General features: G+C 53.7%; 7 protein-coding genes across 7 annotated transcripts; 6 read left to right on the top strand and 1 right to left on the bottom strand.

The window, feature by feature from the left end:
* Positions 1 to 378: 378 nt before the first annotated feature.
* On the top strand, positions 379 to 2754 carry J4E87_000735 (uncharacterized protein; the record flags this gene model as incomplete). Its single annotated transcript, XM_049372388.1, has 5 exons — positions 379 to 756; positions 906 to 1214; positions 1275 to 1541; positions 1606 to 1699; positions 1751 to 2754. The coding sequence occupies 5 exons, from the start codon at positions 379 to 381 to the stop codon at positions 2752 to 2754; spliced, it is 2052 nt and encodes a 683-aa protein (XP_049238522.1).
* A 354-nt stretch (positions 2755 to 3108) lies between these two features.
* J4E87_000734 (uncharacterized protein) lies at positions 3109 to 5585 on the bottom strand (the record flags this gene model as incomplete). The annotated part of the gene is made up of 2 exons (XM_049372387.1): positions 3109 to 5515; positions 5566 to 5585. The coding sequence occupies 2 exons, from the start codon at positions 5583 to 5585 to the stop codon at positions 3109 to 3111; spliced, it is 2427 nt and encodes an 808-aa protein (XP_049238521.1).
* A 952-nt stretch (positions 5586 to 6537) lies between these two features.
* J4E87_000733 (uncharacterized protein) lies at positions 6538 to 9307 on the top strand (the record flags this gene model as incomplete). Its single annotated transcript, XM_049372386.1, has 3 exons — positions 6538 to 7435; positions 7482 to 7666; positions 7718 to 9307. 3 exons carry the CDS (start codon positions 6538 to 6540, stop codon positions 9305 to 9307), a joined length of 2673 nt encoding a protein of 890 aa, XP_049238520.1.
* A 798-nt stretch (positions 9308 to 10105) lies between these two features.
* On the top strand, positions 10106 to 12030 carry J4E87_000732 (uncharacterized protein; the record flags this gene model as incomplete). The annotated part of the gene is made up of 2 exons (XM_049372385.1): positions 10106 to 10610; positions 10658 to 12030. The coding sequence occupies 2 exons, from the start codon at positions 10106 to 10108 to the stop codon at positions 12028 to 12030; spliced, it is 1878 nt and encodes a 625-aa protein (XP_049238519.1).
* Positions 12031 to 12934: 904 nt separating this feature from the next.
* Positions 12935 to 14619, top strand: J4E87_000731 (uncharacterized protein; the record flags this gene model as incomplete). Its single annotated transcript, XM_049372384.1, has 4 exons — positions 12935 to 12938; positions 13138 to 13422; positions 13476 to 13939; positions 13984 to 14619. The coding sequence occupies 4 exons, from the start codon at positions 12935 to 12937 to the stop codon at positions 14617 to 14619; spliced, it is 1389 nt and encodes a 462-aa protein (XP_049238518.1).
* Positions 14620 to 15638: 1019 nt separating this feature from the next.
* J4E87_000730 (uncharacterized protein) lies at positions 15639 to 16537 on the top strand (the record flags this gene model as incomplete). Its single annotated transcript, XM_049372383.1, has 2 exons — positions 15639 to 15942; positions 16002 to 16537. The coding sequence occupies 2 exons, from the start codon at positions 15639 to 15641 to the stop codon at positions 16535 to 16537; spliced, it is 840 nt and encodes a 279-aa protein (XP_049238517.1).
* Positions 16538 to 20783: 4246 nt separating this feature from the next.
* J4E87_000729 (uncharacterized protein) lies at positions 20784 to 21852 on the top strand (the record flags this gene model as incomplete). Its single annotated transcript, XM_049372382.1, has 2 exons — positions 20784 to 20982; positions 21254 to 21852. The coding sequence occupies 2 exons, from the start codon at positions 20784 to 20786 to the stop codon at positions 21850 to 21852; spliced, it is 798 nt and encodes a 265-aa protein (XP_049238516.1).
* Between the last annotated feature and the right edge of the window lie 194 nt (positions 21853 to 22046).

The following is a 22046-nucleotide window of genomic DNA, read 5'->3' as shown; positions in this document are numbered from 1 at the left end:
GGCTAGAACGCATCGATACCCAATCATCGCTCACATCATTCTAAAGTTCACGATATGCCTTATAGCCTCCGAGATCTAGCCAAATTGAAAAAGCCTGCACGCTACAGGTCCACCGCTGACGAAGAGTCCACTGCCCCAGAACCAGCTTCTAGCGACCAAGGTACAGACCTGAGCGACCAAGATGAGGAAACCCACTCCCAAGGACCTTCGCGCACAAATACGCCGGCCCCGAACCCAGACTCACTTAGATCTTCGTCTTTCACTAACGACGACGTTTATCTCACACCACACCCATTTTCGCCGCTCTTCATGTCCAACGCACCCCACCCCGCGCCAACAAGCGCAAGCAATCCACCAAACTCCCAAGAGAGTCGCAAAATGGCAAACATCAAGTACGTAAAGAAACGCTCTGGCGACGAACAGCAGCCCCAAGCAGCGCCAGTAGTACGCGACTTCGCCATGCGCCCTAGCAGGACCTCTCAGCGCGCAGCAGCTTCTGAACCCGAACCTGAGCCCACACATGTCCCTCAGAAGCCAGCGGCGTTCCCTTCGCTACCAGCCAACACTCCACCACCGCCGTTTGACCCGAAATTCTCGGGTCATGGTATGAGAGAGCTGATGGCGGCTATCGAGACCGGCGACAAGACGCGCATGGAACACATCAAAGACCACTTCAAGATTGAATACGAGGCGGGTAAAGATCCCTGGTATGTGGCCTTGAGGCGTCGCTGGGACCCTAAGATGGTCGATTCCAAGGTACGTGAAAACTGAACACCCTGGAGCCGACGTTGGCCTTAGACCGCCTACTTTGCATGTTTCCATCTTGATGTAGGCTCTGCAATTATTCATGAGGCTAACATACAATGGAGGTCACATTCGAATCTCTATGGACATCACTACGCCAGACCATCATCGAGCAGATAAAGGACGACTTCATTCCCGGCACCTATATCAGTCGCTTCTACCCCGTATGCTGCATCCTGGGCCTCTCCAAGGCGAAGCTGGATACGATTATGGCAGAGAACGCCGCAGTATGGGAGACCGAGGCTGAGATCCCACAATACTTCAAAGACTACAGAAAACGATACTCCAATGCCATCATCGATCCGGATGAGCCTCCCCCCACCGAAGTAGTGAGGGCGATCAGGTTCTTGAGACAGCAGAGGCTTCCTGTTAGTTTGTTGGGCGAGTGGCAGGCACTGCCGGGACCTGAAGTATTTCACCATCCTCACATGTTTCACCTTCCCACTGTACAACGTAGTAACGATCGGTAGGCGTTTCATCAGCCTTCAGATAATGAAGTAGCAGAATCAATGGATGAAGTTAACCCGGTTTTCCGTTCTCAAAAGCGTAAAAGTAAACAACCAAACCACCTTTCGTGGAGACAGACCCGCAAGCTGTTAAAACGTGCTGAAGGACGGGAGGTTCGACAAGCCGCAGAAAGGCAAGAAGCATCTAAAAAGCGGCGGCAAGAGCGATGCCAAAAGTGTGACAAGGAAGGCCATACATTGTTGGAACTCGACGAGAGAGGAGTATATAAAGTAAGTAACCCGTGCCCCCAGCCTTGTCGAGCGCACGAAATAACTGAGCTGACCCTATCAAAAGTGTCCCGCGCGCCGACAAGAAGTCCTGCAACACCAGACAGAAGTCGACACCCTCCGCGCACAAGGCAACGCTGAATATGCAGCGCTCGATCAACGTGAGCAAGAAGACCACACAATCAAAAGCCACACTTCCTAACCTACCTTAGCCCCCGGTCCCATGGACGCCGCCCCACTCCTCGAATACTTTCACAAATTGAAAGCCAACCCAAACTCAAATCCATGCCTCGCCCGGCAAGCAAACCCAGCCGCACACAATCCATACATGTCTACAGACCCCAGAGACCCATTCTATCTACTAGATTGCTTCGGACAACTTCTGACCCCTCCACCGAGTCCCTTTACCAAAGCGGGTTCAGCGAAAAGCAGTTTCTCAGGCAGTCTCTCAGACATGGGGGAGCGCTATAGCACACCGTCCCCACTGCTACAAGAATTGTCCGCGTACACACTGCCAGATCCGCCCGTTTGGCCGAATACGGATCACTTAGCTGGTGTACGTATGCCTGTGCAAGAACAACAACAACAACAACAAACCTCGCAGCAATCTGGACCGGCGCGACACGTACCGGCGCAACACGTACCGGCGCAACACGTACCGGCGCAACAAATTTCGGCACAGAATCTACCGGCACAGCATCCACAAGCACAACCCATACTAGCACCCCACATACCCAAGAAACGCGGCCCATATAAGACAAAGGACAAGTCTCTCAAAGCGGCTAGTATCTCGCCGATCAATAGAGTGGTTGGTAGAGGTGGTATGGTCAGTTTGGGTCACTCGAAAGAAGTGACGGATATGCTCAAGGCACAGGCAGAGGCGCACGCACAAGCACAAGTCCAAGCCCAAGTACAAACACCGGTGCAAACACAACTTCAAGCACAAGTCCAACTCCAACCCCAAGCACCGGCACAGCCTCGGAACGAGGAAGTACAGAAGGAAGTTGAGACGAAGCTAGATACGCCGCTGTTAACAGATACCACGTTGATAGATGAGGAGAAGCCGGTAGATGGAGGTGCGGTACTGCCGCCGTGTCCGTTTACGAATCCGACGGAGACGGCGGCGGCGACGGCGCAAGAGCAGGGAGGTGTGTCGATGGTGGGTAAGACGGCGGATGGCCGTGAGAAGGGAAAGGGAAGGGCGGTGCAGATATAGGTGGAGGGGGATAAGGGGATAAGGCGACAGAGACATTATGTGCCGCTGTGTTAGAACCTGACATGGTGGTTTAGACTGGGGTTTTGGATGGGAAGAGGTATCGTATCGCATCGTTAGATATGCCCAACACCCATATTGTTAGGTCTCGATACCCAATACCATCATTCATCAGCATTCAGACGTGTTTCCGTGTATCTCATCTCACCGCAATAGGAACATACGATAAAGCGTGAATGTTTTCATTCTTGATCCAAGTGGGTATAATGCGTCCGTCATCTCTATCGTTTCCAAAAACCTTCCCGCCAGAACTCCTTGCCACGACCTCCATTCGGCATCCGTTAATGCAGATGTCAATCAGCTAAACTGATCGCCATGCTCACTCTCGCCTCCAACACGGCGCCCAGCTATTCTGCCCTGGCTCAACTTCCACCGCCACCGTCGTTCCCGCTCGTCCTTCTCCCGCTGTTCCCGTTGAGTTTTCTTACGTTCGTATACGGCGCGGACGGTGCGCTTCGTCCGTTCGGCACCTTCACTGTAGTTGGCGCGAGCGAGGTTCACGACACTGTCGATTTGCTCTGGTGTGTAGACGAAGTTCCAGGTCGACATGAAGTCGCTGACCTTTGGGTCAACGCCGGGTACCTTAGGGTTGGCGAGGAAGGGGAAGTAGATGACCGTGATACCCGAGGCTGGGTGCATGAGTTCCCAGTCTTCATCTACTTGTTTTGAAATTGGGTGCTCGGTGTCGGACTCGCGTTCCTCGGTGGTACCGACCCAGATGTTGCAGTAGCCTAGGTCTTTGCTCTTCTTGCTGCCCTTGTTCTCGTCGGCACTCTTATCCTTGGCTTCTTCGAATTTGGTTTGGGCTTGTTGTTCGGTCTTGGCCTGAGCGCGTTCGAGATCTTCTTGGAGGTCTTCCATGGGTTCGTCGTCTGGGGGCCAGCCTGCGCCGACGGGCCATCCCTTGATGCCGCGCTGGCGGGCGTAGCCATCAGCAACCTTCAGCCAGTTATCGGTCTTGACATCGGCGGAAGCGTCGAAAGCGACGAGAATGTCGACGTTGCGTCCAGGCCGGAGAAGAGGATAGATGGGTAGGTTGTTGGACATTCCCGCGTCCATAAACTGGAAGTTCTTTTGTTCGAAGATACTTTCTGGACATGATGGGGGAAGGAGCTCGCGCATACCGAGCGCGTAGTTGGGCATAGCGGCAGGATCGATCGGGTGGACTTTGACGAGATCATCATCGCGCTCAGCGATCATAGCGTCTATACTGCTGCCGAGACCTGTGATACTGCGCATGAGGGGTCGGATCTCTCGGTAGTAGTGTGAGAGGGTCGCACAGAAGGCAGATCCCCAGATCCCCATGAGCAACGGAACGCGCACTTCGGGCAGAGCCAGGCCATTCTCCCGCCAGACTGTGCGTCCATTTTCGAACTGACGGCCCATTGCCCAGGTAGGTATGCCGGAAGAGAGCTCCTCGCACCACATCTCGTACGGCGTGAATTCGAACCATTGGAACCAAGCCTCTTTTCTTGCCTTTGCTTCGGCTGCAATGCGGTCTGTTGTGTTCCCTTGCTCGGCGAGCGGTATCTCGTGCCGTACCGCAGTGTAGATGGGTAGTGGATGTGCTCCGTTGTCGGTATAGCGTCGTTGATTCGAAACCTTGAAGTCGTACTCGCTAACAGAGAGTTCACCTTTTGGTACGAGCAGGCGGGCGGCGAGCAGTGCGCCGTAGATGTCCACCAGTCCAAAGTCGGCATCTGGGATGCCCTTTGCCTTCTCGACAAGTCCGCTCAGGAGATATTTGTTGGTGGGCGCGCTGACGAGTAGTTCAAGCGCATCGGCCGGGAAGGCAATGTGCACACCGAGGCGGTTCTTGAGGTGTCTGATCATGCGAGCGTGGCTGCGCTGGGTGAGGTCCGAGTAGTAGAGAGTCTGTAGCCAGCAGCTACCACTGACACCAGCCGTGTAGGTGACGCAGTCAAAGAGACCGTGTTCTTTCGAGGAGAGGTATGACGATGTGCCTGCCACGAGCGCACGCAACCCTCCGCCAGAACCGCACATGGCAATAACGGGCACGTCGTCGGGATGTATTTGCGCTTCGGGAATGTCGAGGTATCGAGCAAGTGCGGCCTTGGTGAACTGCGCCCTCTGCTTCAGGAAAGCCTTTTCTTCCTCACACAGCTCGTCCGAGACCCTCACAGAGGCATCCCATATTATCTCGGGGTTGATCTCGGGATCATTGGCTTCGTACCATATCTCTTCGGCGAGCGAGCCCGGTGCCATGGAGAGCTCATCCTGGAGTTTGCGGATGAAGCCAGGGAGGACCTTGACCCAATTCGGCACGATGTAGTCGATGATGGTGTCGCCGAGCTTGGAAGGTGACGGGGAGGCGGGGAACTTGCTCGTGATGGTCTGCCAGGCTGACTTGCTCTGGCCGGCTTCCTCGTCCTCCTCGCTGTAGCCCTTGGCAACACGCGTCTGCGATGGCGCCTCCTGCTCACCTGACTTGTGCTCGCCTTCCTCATTCACCTGCCTCTCGGCGTCTCCGACCGAAGTGGTCTCGGTTTGTTTGTCATTGCCGCCGAAGAAGTATCGCTTGAGGGAAGGCGCGTCTAGATGGATGGGACGGAAGAGTGGGTACGGCGACGATGCAGAAGAGAGATAGCCAGTCGCAGCAGTCGCGAGGAGACACGGAGGGCCGTACCGCAGGCCGAGGGTAGCAGCCTTGGATCGCTGGGAGAGCGGGTGCTTCGTGTGCAGGCTGGTGGTATTAGCAGGGGCATACAATGGGTGGTGTGCTAGCTTACCCACGACGCGTCCCCCGCAGCCATCGGTGGCCCAGGTTGCGCGTGTTCCTATAGCCGGCCATGCACGCAATTGAGTCAGAAAGGGCAAAGAGAGTGGGATGGAGGTGCCGTGCGAGCCTGGCACATGGGGAAGTGCGCAAAGCCCACCGTCGCCCATGGGAATGCGTTAAGCATGACGGAGCATGTAACCTGCTTTGAGCCCGCAAAATTCCGCCAGAACTGGTTTCGGCATGACGCCAGCCGAATCACTGCCCGCCCAACGTCTGCCAAGCCATGCAGGAACGCTGAACCTGCCGCCAATCAACCAATGTCTCCACCATCCACTTCAAAGACACCACCTGACCTGCATCAAGATGTGCGACTTTCACGTACGACACGTATTCGGTCCTTGCACACCGTCGGTCAACGGGCTCTGTTAGTATCATGTTAGCCGCTTTGGTTGCTCACAGACAGACATGCTTCAGCACCCATTCGCTACCAGCATAGAGATGTCTTTATTTTTGACTGATGCAACAGTCATTGAGACTGCAGCTTTCTCCAGTTTCCTGCCAATTCTGACTGACGCGCTTGTCATGACCAACCTTACTCTCCGGCGAGAGTGCGGAGAATTTCTAATCCCTCACTCACCTGTACGTACCTCAGAGCATATCGAACATGGTAAGTAAAGGGCATCATGAGTCGGAACACGTCCCTTCTCTCACCTCTCATCCTGAGATCGGGCTGTATCTCATCCCTCGGGGGACGCTACTTAAGCTCTCTCAACTCAAGCTTCCTTCTTCTTCTCCTCTACCATTCTCTCATCTCGACCATACTTTCTATTGAATTATTGATACACCCAATACTCTTTCGGCTCGATTGGGCAAGTTATTCCTGATCCAAATCGTACAATAGCCTCCAAGATACGATGGCATTTCGAGCATCAACAAGACCGCCTGGTCGGAGCCAAACACCTTCCCAGAAACGGGACCTTACCGCCATGCACAATGCGACTATTGACGAAGAACTTGGCAACGACCGTTGGTATGCCTTGAAGCACCCGGAAGTCAAGGTCTTGGTCGAAGAATTGTGCGACAAGCTCACGAGTGCGATGCAGAAGTATTCGTCCGTCGACCAACGCTTCCAGGATCTGATTGATGCAGCAAAAATCGCAAGGAAACTACCTGACATCAGGCATTACAGTGTGGCAATACTTGGCGAGCAAGGCATCGGTAAGAGCTCCATCATCAACGCACTACTCGATCGAGGCCTTCTGGATCGATCGGGTTCGTCAAAAGCATGCACCGCTTATGCAACGGTACTTGAGTATAAGCCCGGAGCTACCGACCACACCACTCTGAGCGATCTTCTAGTTGTGTTTTTCACCAAACAGGAGATCAGAGATTCTATCAAGGAACAAATGAATCACTGGGTCGAGGTCTACCCTGGCGTTGAGGATAATCGCCAGCCCCTCCGAGGCGAAGACGAAGACGATCCTGACGACAATAATGCTACTCAAACGCCACGTAAAAGGTTGTCCAAGACGATGTCGCGTGCGATCACTACTGCCAAGGAGTTTTTCGAGATCATCTTTGATGTGCAGAAAGATAAGCTGGCAGGTGTCGAGCTTGAGAGGGAACTCTATCACACGAACATCAAAGAGGGAAACTTCTTGAACGAGTGTTGCAAACGCGCCAATGATCGATTCGCCCAACTTGCCACAGAGATGAGCGAGGTGGACCTTGAAACTCGGACCGCACAATTCAAGAACGTTCCTGACAACAGGCTTGGGAGAAAAACCAGCAAGATCAAGGAGCTGTGGCCGTTCGTGAAGGTTGTAACCATCGCGACTGGTCACATACTATTTCGGCATGGTTTACGTCTCTTCGACTTGCCAGGTAAGTCAATGGGTATTTTGGGACGACGTTAAGCTAACGAGAATAGGATATGGTGATATGAGTCAGTTGCGTGAAGGCGTCATCAACAACTTCCGCTGGAAGGCTGACTTTGAGATGGTGGTTGCGCCATGTTCTCGACTGCAAACCAGTGTCCTGCATGATGAATACATTGATCGATCGATCCACCTCAAAGGAGCGAACAAGACCATATTAGTCATGAACAAGTCCGATGTCAGCTGAAGCCTTTTCTCTACTGCAGTATCCAACTGACATATTTTTCAGGAACTCATCAACGAAGACAACATGGGCACACAGATTCGACAGATCAACGAGCATCCGTTCCCATGCCTGAACGCACGCTTAGAGACCATCGACGGACTCTACGAAGAAGGGGATGCCGATGATAATGTCATCTCCGACATGCTAGACGAGTTACTGAGAGAGGCCACGATTGCTTACATAAAGTATGAGACAGCAAATGTGCAGAGACAAATGCAGCCTAAGGGAATCAAGGTTTTCTCGGTATCTGCACTCGCCTACATCTCATCGAGAAGTCGCATTCAGAAAGACACTCCTATCCTTGACGACGACACGGCCGGTATCTATGCGTTGAGACATTTCCTAGCTACGTTGTCGGCAGCCACCAACTATCGGAATTTCTACGACCATGTCCACGAAACGCTGCCATCATTCCGAAGACAAGCTGAACGACCTTTGGAGAAGCACATAGAAGACAAGAGTTATGCTAAGATGCGACGCGACTTGAAGGCTCAGATCCAACCACTTAGGAACAACTTGAAGAATCTGGCTGACAGCCCCCTGCATTCTCTGGTAGGAAAGCCTTGGTCCCAAAACGAGGAACAGAGTATCATAAGTGGCATACAGCAGCTGGTGCAGAACTCATGGGTCCATCCCTTGATCTACTACCCGGGCTTTGCAAAGATGCTCGCGGAGAACGGCAAACCAGTCTCCGGAAAGTATAAGGGTTACAACATGAACTATGAGCTCCTTGGTACCATGAAAAGGTTTCTGGACAATTGGTATAACAACTTGAACGCCAGCACCGTGGAATTCGCTATGAGCCTGTACAGGGTGCTTCAAAAACTGTTGCAGGAAACTCGATCGGCCATCACCCAGTCATCTGCACACCCGGCTCTGAAACTAAGAGCTACTGAAGAGTTGGCTCTAGTAGAACGACGCGTCCAGGCGGCATATGACATGTTGCTCGCTAGTCTTCGCGTCTCGCTTGGAGAAACTCATCTACGATTCACCACGGAGATCGACATCTACTGTCCAATAGCAACTGCAATGAAGGCCTCCTACGACCTAGCCTCCGATCGAAACATGGTTGGCGCTGGCCCAGGAATCTACAACAGGCAACGACAAGCGCTACAGAACTCGATCATCGGCAACCCAACCTATGGGAACTACGGCTATGGCCCGCCTGGCGAGGCGTTGCGTCCACTTCTCAAGAATATCGAAGAAAAGCTTCAGGCCCAGCAGAGAGACGCGTGGAAGACCGATTGCGATGCCTTTGTCACCAGCGCTGTTGAGCTTATTGAGGGATTCTCAAACACTGCTGAACAGCTTCTCATGAACTCCTCGTATGTGACTGAAGAGCACAAGCAAGCTCGTGGCGAGTTGCGGAAGCTGCTTAATGACTTCGATATCAGCCTTGAAGATGTTCAGAGTCGATTTGTCGGCGGAGAAGAGGAGCATACTGAGAAGAAGATCAAGCGTGAGGAGACGGAAGACGAGGCATTAGTCGCATCATCTGCTCCCGACCCGCTGATCCCTTCAGTACCGATCTCGCAGAATGAAGGTTGGACTCAGTTCCGCGAGTGGTTTGGTGGCGGTCGCCCTGGACAGTGATAGTTAACTGCGTTCTGTCTTGACTTGCGCACTGCACATCTATGCGACACATGATTTCCTTTTCTACTTTCATTCTTATTTTTGCGACACTGTTTTCTTTCCACACTTTCACGACCCAAAGGTCCACCAGCTCGGCAAGCGACCATCATTACCTCTTCTTCATTCTTGCAAGCATCATCGATGCCCCGGCGAGCATTTAACGTGTACGGGATAGAAACACCATAGCTTCTGCGTATCTAGTCTACTTAGTACTCAATTGTATACCCTTGTACAACATCCGTCTGTGCCCACATGCGCCACAGTGGTACTTGAATGCAAGGCGCATACGCGTCGCCGAAACATAGGTGATACGCAGACAGCGGGTTTCCGGTAGCAGGCGAGGCTGATTAGCGCATGTACCCGCTGTGAAAAACGTCATTCTGGGGTATCAAGGCCCGCAAATGAATTGACTGCCGTGCAGTTCTACGTGTAACAAGCATGCGTTGCGTGAATCCACGATGAGTAACTCGACTGCGCGGCTTATCGCAAAGTGAAAGGTGTCGAGATGATCTACGCTGGACCCTGGCCATCTTAGCGTTGCCTCCGCGACAGCTCTCCGCAAGCATCCCCTCCCACATCATCCTACACCGGGGATCGGATTTCCCAATTGGCTCTATTCTTTCGTTTGTACAAACATATGCTGTACTTCATGTTCGCTTCATTATTACCCGCCCGTTTGATATAATCGAGGTCGTCCTCTCCGCCGTACGCGCGTACACGTAGCCCTCGAGGCAGTTGCGCATCCATCCAGCAGTCGCCATGGTCGCCCCTCGGAAAGCCGCGCTCCTGGAGGAGAGCGCGGAGGTCGAAGTGCTCTTCGCCAACATGGAGAAAATGAAGACGCTCACAAAAAAGATCCAAGGCTCCGTCAATAGGCTAGACGCGAGCGGAAAGGCAGTCCAGGAAGCAATCGGCCCAATCTACGGCAACACACAGAAGCTACAGATTGCAAACAACAACGTCGACCGTATAATAGACGCAATCGACCGCCTTCGAGCCCCGCGCGAAGAAAGTGCAAAGGAAGAGAGGATTATCCGCGCTGGACCTGGACGAGGAGACCTGGACGGCTACATTGCTTCGCTCGACCGCACCAATATGAGCCTCGCAGACCTTAAGCGCACCAACCTTCGCTCCAACGAACAGGCCATTGCAGAGCTTAGCGGGCTCTTGAAGTTGGGCAACAAGCAGTTGGAGGATGTGTTCCGCGGTATACTGCAGGATAGCGCGAGAGAAAAGGTCCAGGCATTGGAATATGTCGCGAAGCGTATGTCGCCCATATGCTACGACTGGGGAGATACTGACACTGCATAGAAAACCCCTTCCCTCGCATGCCCCAAGATAAGCTCCAGAGCCTGCGCAGCATCAACTCGCACATTTCCAAGTCCTTCGCGCAGTTATCGCAGATCGATCTTTCGCAGACCCCCACACGAAGAATATACGCAGACGTCCGGGGCGAATACCTAGAGAGTGCACTGAGGAGTCTCATGCAGGCGACCATCAGCACAGCCAGGAAGGTACAGGCAGATGCGCTGTACAAGAAGGGTACTAATGGTATCGGCACATACGTCCAAGCGATAGAGGGCCTGTTCGTGGCGGAGTTCGACAACCTGAACTACGTCTTTGACAGAGAGGAATGGGCCGATGTCTACGAGTCAACGTGCCAGGTCCCGCTGCAGGACTTTAGCAAGACCCTACGTGAGCTGAACGGGCATATTCAGAAGAACCTGCTGACGGACTGCTTCCTTGGATACGAGATTTGCGGGTTGGTCCGGACTCTTTCGATGCGGCTGCAGAAGCAGACTGGCGCCCTGAAGGATCAGATCTACGACAGTGTGAAGCCGGTTCGGGAGACGTCGAAAACGTCTCTGAGCAAGATGCTCGAAGATACACGGTCAAAAACACAAGGTCTCATTGCGCTTCCCATCGACGGCGGTCCGGTGGACATTACAACGCAGACGATGCGACGCTTGCAAGAGATGACCAACTACCTCGAACCTCTCGCTTCGATATTGGCATCTTTGGGAGAGGGCGGTTGGAACTCTGGATCGGCTAACAACTCATCCACGACTTTGGATGTTGGCCCCGACGGCGTGAAGCTGTTCGGGTCATATGCGGCGGATACTGTCGACACACTTTTGCAGAATCTAATTGGCAAAGCAAAGACACTACTGAAGGGCAAGAACCTACAAGGTGTCTTCATGGCCAACAATATCGCTATCATCACACGCATCATTCGCTCTTCAGAACTCGCACCGCTCATGGACAGCTACTCCAAGAAGCTGGCAGACTGGCGTAAGCAAGGCACGGCCATGTATCTTGAAGCGTGGCGTGAGCCGTCAGGGTACCTGCTGGACGTGCAGTACACGAACCGTAGCAAGGAACGCCCAACCTCAGGCGGTGCAGATTCGGCAGCTATCGTAAAATCTCTCAGCTCCAAGGACAAGGATGCAATCAAGGAGAAATTCAAGAACTTCAACACAAGCTTCGACGATCTCGTCACACGACACAAGGCGTACGCAATGGAGCCCGAAGTGCGGAACCAGCTTTCCAAGGAAGTACAGAACATCATCGAGCCCCTGTACAACCGGTTCTACGACCGCTACCGGGAGATCGACAAGGGGAAGGGCAAGTACGTCAAGTACGACAAGACCGAATTGAACAGGGCATTGGCGAGCTTTGCATAGCGAGGTGCTGCGGTGTTGGATTGGAGTTGTTTGCTTGGGACATGCGCAAAATACCCTTTGATTTGCATAGATAAGACGATGGACTGGATATGAGTATGCCGATGGTCGGGATGGACGCGATGTAATTGGATAGGTGTCGAGTCTCACATCCCGCGTCCTGTGGTGCCACGCTGCAGCAGCGTGAGCGGCAGCCTCGGGGTGCGACAGCGGTGTCAGGGTTGAGGCAGACAGTCGTGAGGAAGCAACGACCGCTTAATGTCTAGTCAACGCGTTGCTCGTGCCTTCTAATTACCCACACGTGACGCTACCTCTTTGGGAAGCACGGTTCGCGACTGCCTCTTGCAGCAGTGCACAAGAGCACAAAATCTCCAACAACGTGAAAGGTGTCAACTGCATCCCTCCTACACCCTCTCTCACCCGCGCAGCTCCCACTCGTCGTGTGTTATTTCCAGCGGTATTCGACGCCGGCTCGCTGCTAGTGGTGACGCGGGGATTTTTGGTCTAGTGCCCATTGCTTCGGCGTTGCTCCAATCGCGCCCATCCCTGTGCGGACCCCTTTCCTCCACCCAGCGACGGACGGCACCACGACTTCCCTTTCCAACGTCGCAGCCTCCGGACAACCACGCCATTTTCCTTCGCAGCCATCTGCACCACCTTCAATTCATTGCTTTGAGTGCATCACTCACTCGAGAGCATAACTACCGCTGACTGGTACGCCGCCCTTCCCTCACGCCTGTCTCACTTTATTTCTCCCGATCTGGGCTTGGTCGCGTTGTTACATTTGTTTAGCAGCCACGCAGCCAGCACCAGCACGCATTGAGAGCCTCCGCTGACATCGCTTCCTCATCTGCAGAAGTCCCTCACTTGACGACCCATCGTCCGTTTCTACTACACTATTTACACCATGGGTAAGGAGCTCTCCCCGACCCCCGTCTCGCGACATCAACAACTACACCTCAGCCACGGCATCATTGGCACCTCAGGCACACACGCGGTGGCTCTTGGGCAACGCCAAGCAGGGTCAAACCTGTTTGGCATTGGTCGCTGCTGCCGCGCTCGACGGCCATGATTTCTCTCCCCTGGCCCCTGGCTAACATTCTGCTGTAGAATCCAACGGTGCTACCTCTCCCGCGCCGCCCACCCGTGCGTCTCCATCGCCCCCAGCGTCGTCCAGTGGATACGGCATGGATCAAACGATGTCGATGTCTAACGGCTCCTCTCCAGCGGTGCACACCATCACGGCGAAGAACCCCAAGGCCGCAGCTGCCATGGCAAACGACATGAACATCGTGCGCAGGAAGCTCACAGGCTACGTTGGCTTTGCGAACCTGCCCAACCAGTGGCACCGCAAGAGTGTGCGCAAGGGATTCAACTTCAACGTCATGGTTGTCGGCATGTGTACCCCCGCCCAAGTATTGTCCATCCGAGCTAACGTGTCATTTCAGGCGAGTCTGGACTCGGAAAGTCGACCCTTGTAAACACGCTCTTCAACACTTCGCTGTACCCGCCCAAGGAGCGCAAGCCCCCCAGTCTCGACATCTCCAAGACCGTATCGATCCAGTCGATTAGCGCCGATATCGAGGAGAACGGTGTCCGCCTGAGGTTAACAGTAGTCGACACACCCGGCTTTGGCGACTTCATCAACAACGATGAGTCCTGGGACCCCATTGTCAAGAACATTGAGCAGCGCTTCGACGCCTACTTGGATGCTGAGAACAAGGTCAACCGCATGAACATTGTCGACAACCGCATCCACGCCGTTGTTTACTTCATCCAGCCCACTGGCCACTCCCTGAAGCCCATCGACATTGAGGTCATGAAGAAGCTCCACACCAAGGTCAACCTGATTCCCGTCATTGCCAAGGCCGACACCGTTACTGACGATGAAATTGATAACTACAAGAAGAGGGTACGTCGCTTCATCTGCCTATCTAGCACTGCTAACAAGTACAGATTCTTGCAGATATCGCCTACCACAAGATCCAGATCTTCGAGGGCCCACGGTATGAGCTTGACGACGAGGAGACCATTGCGGAGAACCAGGAGATCATGGCCAAGGTTCCCTTCGCCGTTGTCGGTTCCAACACCGAGGTCACGACTGTTGACGGCCGCAAGGTCCGCGGGCGTGCGCTGCCCTGGGGTGTTGTCGAGGTCGACAACGAGGAGCACTGCGACTTTGTCAAGCTGCGCCAGATGCTGATCCGCACCCACATGGAGGAGCTCAAGGAGAACACTAACAACGCTCTGTACGAGAACTACCGTTCCGAGAAGCTTGCACAGATGGGTATCCAACAGGACTCAAGCGTGTTCAAGGAGGTCAACCCTGCCGTGAAGCAAGAGGAGGAGCGCTCGTTGCACGAGGCCAAGCTCCAGAAGATGGAGATGGAAATGAAGATGGTGTTCCAGCAAAAGGTCCAGGAGAAGGAGAGCAAGCTGCGCCAGAGCGAAGAAGAGCTGTACGCCCGTCACAAGGAGATGAAGGACCAGCTAGACCGACAACGACAAGAGCTCGAGGAGAAGAAGGCCCGCATCGAGTCTGGCAGGCCGATCGAAGAGAAGGGCAAGAGAAAGGGTTTCTCTCTCCGCTAAGTCGACACCCTGGCGCCACCCTCGTCCCTCCCCTCCCGCTCCGGACGTCACGCGCCTCTCAGCTACCTCTTCTCAGTTCTCTACACCCTCTTACCAGACCTTGTTTAATATAATGCGGCCGACGATACCACTGGGTGCTATCGGTAAAAGGGATAATACACCACGATGGAACATTGGGGACGAAGCACAGCAGTGTTACCTGTTGGTGCCGTCGTCCGGATTGTTGATTGATACCAACGTCTTTGCGCTCCTTTCTGATTCCCTTGCTTCACTTCGGCATTTTCTCTTATTTAGTATTCGGCAGATGTAGTTCGGAGCGAGGAGTGTCGGACAGGTTCTTTTCATGTATTCTACAGACTATCATAAGGCAATTTCATTTGTGGGCTAAAAGCGAAACGCGGCACTGCTAGTGATGTTTCCCAACAAACAAACGAAACTTTGCGAAGAAACAGGAGTGACGACATCGTGCTTGCTGGCCAGACACTTGCGAGCGAGCGTGTGAAGAAGCCGGCAGCTGGAGGCCTTGCTGGCGGCTGAGAGATCGTCAGGGTTATGTTTGCGCTAGAGGTGCAGTGGGGCTTGTGCCTACCCAGAATTGCAGCTTGCCATGTCGTCACCCCCCAAACGCCCGAATTCTGGTTTACTGCCGCCCGCATTCCTCCCTCTCTAGGAACACACAACCACCATTACTCTGCTCTCATTCCCCTGCGTCTTTACTCTCCGCACGCACTGAGCACCGTCACTGAGGTCCCGGACCCGATATCTGCATCGGTAAGTCGACCCCGCCTATCAGGCACGGCGAACATCACGAGCGGGCCCGAACGCTGGGCAGTTCCAGCAGTTGCAGCACCCAGCCACCGCTGTGGACACATTGCACCTCCACTTCCTTCCACGGGCAGCAGATCATTGCTGTCATTTATCTCTCTCTACATTGGGAGCTGCCATTATCTTTCCGACCTTTGCTGACGTCCCAAGCTACCCATTACGTAGCCCACACGACAATACCCAAAATACACACAATGGCCCCTCCACCGCCCGCCTCTATGCCTCTGGGCCAGCGCCTTGCTGCCCTCGCCCAGACTCTGCAGTTCGCTTGGTTCGCCGGACACGTTACGCTGCTGCTCGCTACCCTGCGATACAGCTTGTCGTACATCACCTTCAACTACTACTCGCGATGGGCGTCCTTCTCCTACCGCACCGCCTTCCTGTCGGCATGCGTCACATACGGCATTGTCGTCTACAAGGCCTACCGCGCCCGCATGAGGGCAGGCAAGCAGGGTGGTGTCGTCGCTCTCGCTACCGATGAGAACGTCCAATACTTGAGTAAGTCCTCTGCGAGCTATCGCCTCGTCTCCGCGCAGCACGTGCTAACCGCCTGGTAGTCATGGGCCTTGTGTGGCTCTTCTCCCGCCAGATCCCCCTTGCCATACTCCCCTTCTCCGTATACTCCGTCTTCCACGTCGCTACCTACGTGCGCTCCAACCTTCTGCCCACCATCCAGCCCCCACCTGCGGCTGCGGCCGGCGCCAAGCCGCAAGGCTCCGCTGCCTCCGAGGCTATTGGCAAGTTCGTCAAGGAGTACTACGATGGCTCCATGACTCTTGTCGCCCTGCTCGAGATCTTCCTGTGGTTCCGCGTCCTCGGCTCTGCCATGCTCTTCCAGAAGGGCTCCTGGATCCTCCTCGCTGTCTACACCGTCTTCTTCCGCGCTCGCGTTGCGCAGAGCAGCTTCGTCCAGGAGGCCATCAACCAGCTCACTGCCCGCATTGACGCTCAGCTTGCCAACCAGAGCACTCCTCCCGCTGCTAAGCAGGGCTGGGGAACCTTTAAGAACATTGTTCGCCAGGCTGCTGATGCCACCGACATCCGCAGGTACGTTGGTGGTCAGCCCGGCGCTGCCCCCAAGAAGGCCCAGTAAGCGTTTCGCTCTGTTTACAACGATGTGCCTGCCTCCAATAGCGCACGACAATATACGTGTTGGAGGATCATGGTGCGAATCTTGACGACGGTACGGCAGTCATGACGAAGAAGACAATAGACATGTTTGCGTCGCTTGTGGACGATGAAAGGAAAGAAAAGTGCGTGAGGTGGAATCTGGTCGTTTAACGATATCCCAAATGTGCGAGGCTAGTTCAGTCTGGAGTGGATGGTAGGATGGTAGGATAGTAGTATGAGTTGGACGGTTAGGTGATCGAGGTGGTTTGAGTGTTAAGAAGGGTTGACTACTCCTTGTATTCATGGAGAAGCGTGGTGTTTTTGGTCGGTTATCATGTTCGCTATTGCAGTACAAATCAATGTTCGTTATCGTTACTGCTGCTTATTTATGCATGTGATTTGGCTGGACAAGGTGTCTTGAAGGGTTGCGGACTCCGCGCATGTTAGTTGTCATGAGATTGATGCTTTGTTGTCGTTGTCCCTTCTCATCACGATGCTCTGGCACCTTTGCTCGATGCCGTGGCCATACATTTCTGTCAACAGCTTTTCCACCCCAATTGATTTTTCCAACTAGACCTGTCCAAGCGACCATGTAGTCAGTCTTGAAGCTTTGCTCTTCCGGTATGGTACAGAAAACGTCGCGTATACGCGGTGACGCTTCCGATGTGTCATGGTATGGAGGTTCAAAGTTACTGGTAGTTATATCAGTGATAGGGACGAGAAATCAAGCCGGTGTAGATGCTTTGGAACGTGAAGATGGAATTAAAGTTGGAAGTTACTATCCATCTAGAACGCAATGCAATGCCATGGTAATCGCTGACCCGTGCGTTCATGTGCCAGGAGGTTAAAACAACCCAAATAAGGCCCACGAGTCAAGGGGGAGGAGAAAGAATCCCGCAACGTGGTCGAGTGAATGTATCAACTGCCGATATCGATAGATTCATGGTTAGCAACGGTCATCCATTTTTCGGATCTCCCAGCAGCGGCAGCATACATTGTAGACGATAATACATCCGCGTGCGGATTCTGCGGTCTCGTAGGGTCATGTCTTCACCGTATCTTTGCTAAGCGTACACACTATAACTACATACACCGTACACTCCTACATGCTGTATGCTGCTATATCTATGTCATTGTATGACACCATCACGTACCTGCGACTTGGCATGAATGTATGTGTTGTCAGCCTTGAGCGATAAAAAGAAAGTATCACCGCCTGACTGCCGATATAGCCGTTTGTTGTTGTTGTCGTACGTTTATGTGCGTTTTGGGATGTGGTGTAGTGTGGAAACGATGCGGGGCCAACCGACTTTGAGGAAGAAGGAAATACGTTGTTGAGCTGGAGCTGGAGCTTGGGGAGGTGGAGTGAATATGTGTATGCTTGTATTGGCTGTCAAGCAACAATCGGAGACTGGGATCGTGACTGAAGATCTTGGTAGTGATGGTGACGAGACTACTAGTTGGGACTAAACATGATGTTCACCAAATGTATTGACAAACACTACTTCAAAAAGTCATTGTACCTCCTGCAGATACAACGATGTAGATGATACCGGATGATCTCCCAGCGAGAAGAACGTGGTGTGTTGTTGCTTTTTGCGGACTTCGGCCCGTTGACGGGAGGGAAACGTGCATCGTGATGGAGTTGCTATAGGTGCTATGACGAGACTCAGGCATGTGTGGCTTATCGTTTTAGCGAAGACTTAATCGTGCCGTTAGTTGCTTTACAGTATGTGATGCTAATAGATGTGTGTATCGTGTTCACAAGTATGTAGAATGAGGTTGTGAAAGTGTCAGGAACTGCGCGAGCTGGCGAGTTGTTTAGCTCGCGTGATCTGTGTACATGATGACTGTCGTCTCAACGGGACCCTATCGGCTCTCAGCTATACTTCGCCTATGCTCTAGGCGCAGGAGCATAGTCCATGGAGTCCATAGTCCATCGGCCTGTCATGGAATCCAGATGAGTGACTACATGGCTTGCCGTAGCTGGATCTAGGTGCAGTCTGCGCTCCTCACAACTGCAACCCGAAGCATTTGGAATCCGCGCCCATAGTGTTGAGCATGCAGGTACACCACCAGCTGCCATAGTCATGAAAACCCCCACAGGAGTCCGTGTGACTGTGGTGGAGGATCTAGACGCGGTCGTCCTCTGGCGAGCTAAGAAGATCGAGAACAGCTAGAATCTTCGGGAGGACCCTACGCCACAGGATGACGCTCTCGAACCAAACGGGTGTTCACAGTCTAGAAGAAATGTGCAGAGGTAGTTTACACTCTTGTGTTTCAGAAGATTCCGGCGTTGATGATTTGAACAAATGGTCACTGGTCGTGGCTTGCCGGCCATAGGAGAAAGCCGGTAGCGTCCATCGGTGAGCCATGACATCTGTCAGCGTCCGTGAGCCAATCCTCGGACTTGTGAAAGTGTCTCAATCATGCAGCAAGAAGCAAAAAGGGTGCATGGTGCTGAGTGCGAAAAGAGGATGCGAGTGGAGCCTTTGGACCTAGGCCCAGACTCCGAAGCTTCTTGATTGCCTGTACGTGGCCCTCCACGGACAGTGTTGAGGAAGATTCCATCATCAAGGATCGGAGATGCAAGCTACGCCCATGACGACAATGTCTGCAGACTCGTAGCAACGGGTTCCTGGGAGTGCGGCGGGCGGTGGCTGCTTCGCACAAAGCTAGCGCAATCGATAGCATTAGTCGGGCGCAGCTCGTAAAGATGCTGGAGCTACCGGGCAAATGGTGTTTCACGACTCCACGGATGCTAAAGATGGAATTTGTCGACTGTGCGAATATTTTCTCTGTGCGCGAGTATTGGTTTGCTCCACCGGCCCCGTAATAGCATCGGGGAAAATAGACGCGATGGACCGCTTGATACGAGGCGCCGAAGCCGAAATTCCGCCAGCAAGTCAGGGCGTTCGGGCGGCCTGCTACGTATTCGCCTGGGGAGTCAGATACGACGACTCGTGCTGCGAGCAGATTTGGTGTTGACGGGTCAAGTGCGCAAGGGCGAGCGGGTGAGGTGCTGAAGACGGGTTAGGAGGACTGCGCCCCCAGAGCTTGGATGTGGGGTTCGCGGCGCGCTGTCGTCTACATTGTCCCCTTTTTGCGAGCTTGGGGACGGAGATAACATGGTTCCGAGCACCCGCATCGTATCGTGTAGTGTGCGTGCTCGAGAGTGCGGAACATGGCGGTGAGGGAACAGGTGCTGGCTACGTGCTCGGGTACCCTCCAGCGGCGTGATGGCGTGACGAGGGTACAGATCCTAATGCAGGGCAATTGACAGCGGCGATGCGATCGATAGAGTTTGACATGTGCAAAAGAATCTGCAGTCGGAACTACGGGTGAAAAGTGTGATGGTTTGTTTCGCAGTGGATTGAACTTGTGGATAGGCAATAATGCTCGCAGTAGTGCTCACAGGCGACTCGGCGCCGGGCTGGGAAGCATCTGACGAGTGGATGGGATCGGGGCATAAGCTTTTCCGGCAAGGCGGTTTGCGAGATTGGTTGTATGTACGACAAAGTTTATGTTGTGTCGGTATTGCAACTGCCAGATGAAGTGGCCCTGCTGTCCCGCTATATGCAGATGATGTCGTTAGAGTGCTGATCGTGATGGAGTGGATGAAGATCTGGAGAAACACGATTAGATTGGAAATATAGATCACGCAACATGGGCACACTGTATATCTGGGCCTCGATTTCCTGGCCATATAGTTTCGACATCACGACATTGCATGTACAGCGCGCGCGGAACAACCTTGAGCGTTCCTACCAGGCGGCTGCACACTGCCATCATTCGGGCAGCCGCACACGCCATCGGTAGCCCTGGCGATGGCGCATACGGCCAAGTTGTAGCTGGCGCTGGCCTGAGCGGGAGAGCGTGCGCGCCTGTGAAGGTGGCACGGCAGGGAGACGGCTACTGAGTCTTGGGAAAGTGCAGGGGGCCAGCTAGCGAGCTACGCTACCCATCCGCCGCTTTCACCGTCTCGGTTTTCTTGGTCGGAACATGGGCGTGTATATAGACTCGTGAATGCCCTCACTCTTGGGGCTCTTCTCCCCTCTGACGACATTTCCAGCTCGCCTGCTTGGTTCACGACGCTTCATTGTTCTTCGACTCACGACCATAACATCACACGACCAACTCTCCAACCTTCCCTCGCTTACACTTCGCCGACACCGCTGTACTACCGTTAGAACACAACATTTCAACTTGGAAAAACAAAACACGACAAAATGGACTACTCGCCAGCCCTATCCGTCAACAGCGACATGACAGACGAAGAGCTGGACAAGTACTTTGCGAGCTGCGTTCCGCTGTCCAACCTGCCAACCCCTCCACCAGCAAAGGAGCCCACACCCACGCGAGTATCAACGCCAACCGCCCAAACATCGACACAGTCATATGACACGAGCAGCCCTCCACAACCAAAAGGTTAGTCTATTTATTACCTCACACCCACCAAATCTCTGTTTACGGGTTTGTGGATGCTGGTGTGTATGAGTCGGTCCGGGCGGCAGAGCGACGTTCCCCTGCATAGAGCGCCTTGGCCCTCGTCATGCTTCATCCCAGATGCTCCTTTTCCAACTCAACAGTCTATCTCCACATTTCGGACGTGTGCCTGTCGATCAACCAGCACCCCTTCACCCAAGATCAATGCCGTTGCCACTTCCTTGATTTCGGTCCGCTGACTTGCTATCTATAGTATACGCAACCCACCTCGCCAACCTCGTGCCGCTCAACGTCTCCACCCACCGCCCTCATGCATCGGTCATTCAAGGATTCCTCGACCGTGCTGGTCTGCCGGATGAGATTGTCGCCTTTGCGGGATGCGTGCTGGATGCATTGAGCAGCCGGTTCGCAGCTACTTGGCGGGATGCTCTTGCGCCGAGCGACTATGCCCGCGACCTGAAGAACTTCATGATGACAGACTCGCGTCATAACGTGCATGTTAGCCCAGACGTGATTGTCTTGGCTGCTCTTTCCCTCGCGCACGGCTTTCTCGTTGACCGACAGCGCTCCTCACGGCACTGGAGCATTAGGGAGAGCGACGGTGCTTTCACCGTGCAGGAGATCGAGGCCACGAGGAGGGCTATCCTGCAGGACATGGACTACGGCCTTGCTCGCATCTCCAACGACATGGTGCAGTGGAGGCTGAAGAACATGCAGCGACCCAGCACAGCTCCTGCAGCCGCATCAACCCCTATCACGACCGTGATGAAGCAACGACGGAACCTCTCCATCAGCCTCCAAGGCACGGCCATCTGGAGCTACGGCGTTCAGACCCCAGAGCCCAGCCCGTAGAGCGGCGGTCTCCCATGGACGAGCAACGAATTCCGTTCCTTCGACTCTTTTTAATCGTTTTGCTGCGTACATTCACGATACCCACATCCTTTTGGCATCTTTCGCGATGCGCATCTCTCGGCGTTCTTCGGCATGGATCAGTTTTTCCTCTGTGTAGACAACAGGCTTGTTGTCACCTCGTATATATTTGTTTC

This window comes from Alternaria ethzedia (assembly GCF_023757985.1).
Source record: "Alternaria ethzedia strain BMP 0044 chromosome Unknown scaffold_1, whole genome shotgun sequence".
In the NCBI taxonomy this organism is placed as follows: domain Eukaryota; kingdom Fungi; phylum Ascomycota; class Dothideomycetes; order Pleosporales; family Pleosporaceae; genus Alternaria; species Alternaria ethzedia.
This window is presented reverse-complemented; position numbering and strand designations above follow the sequence as displayed.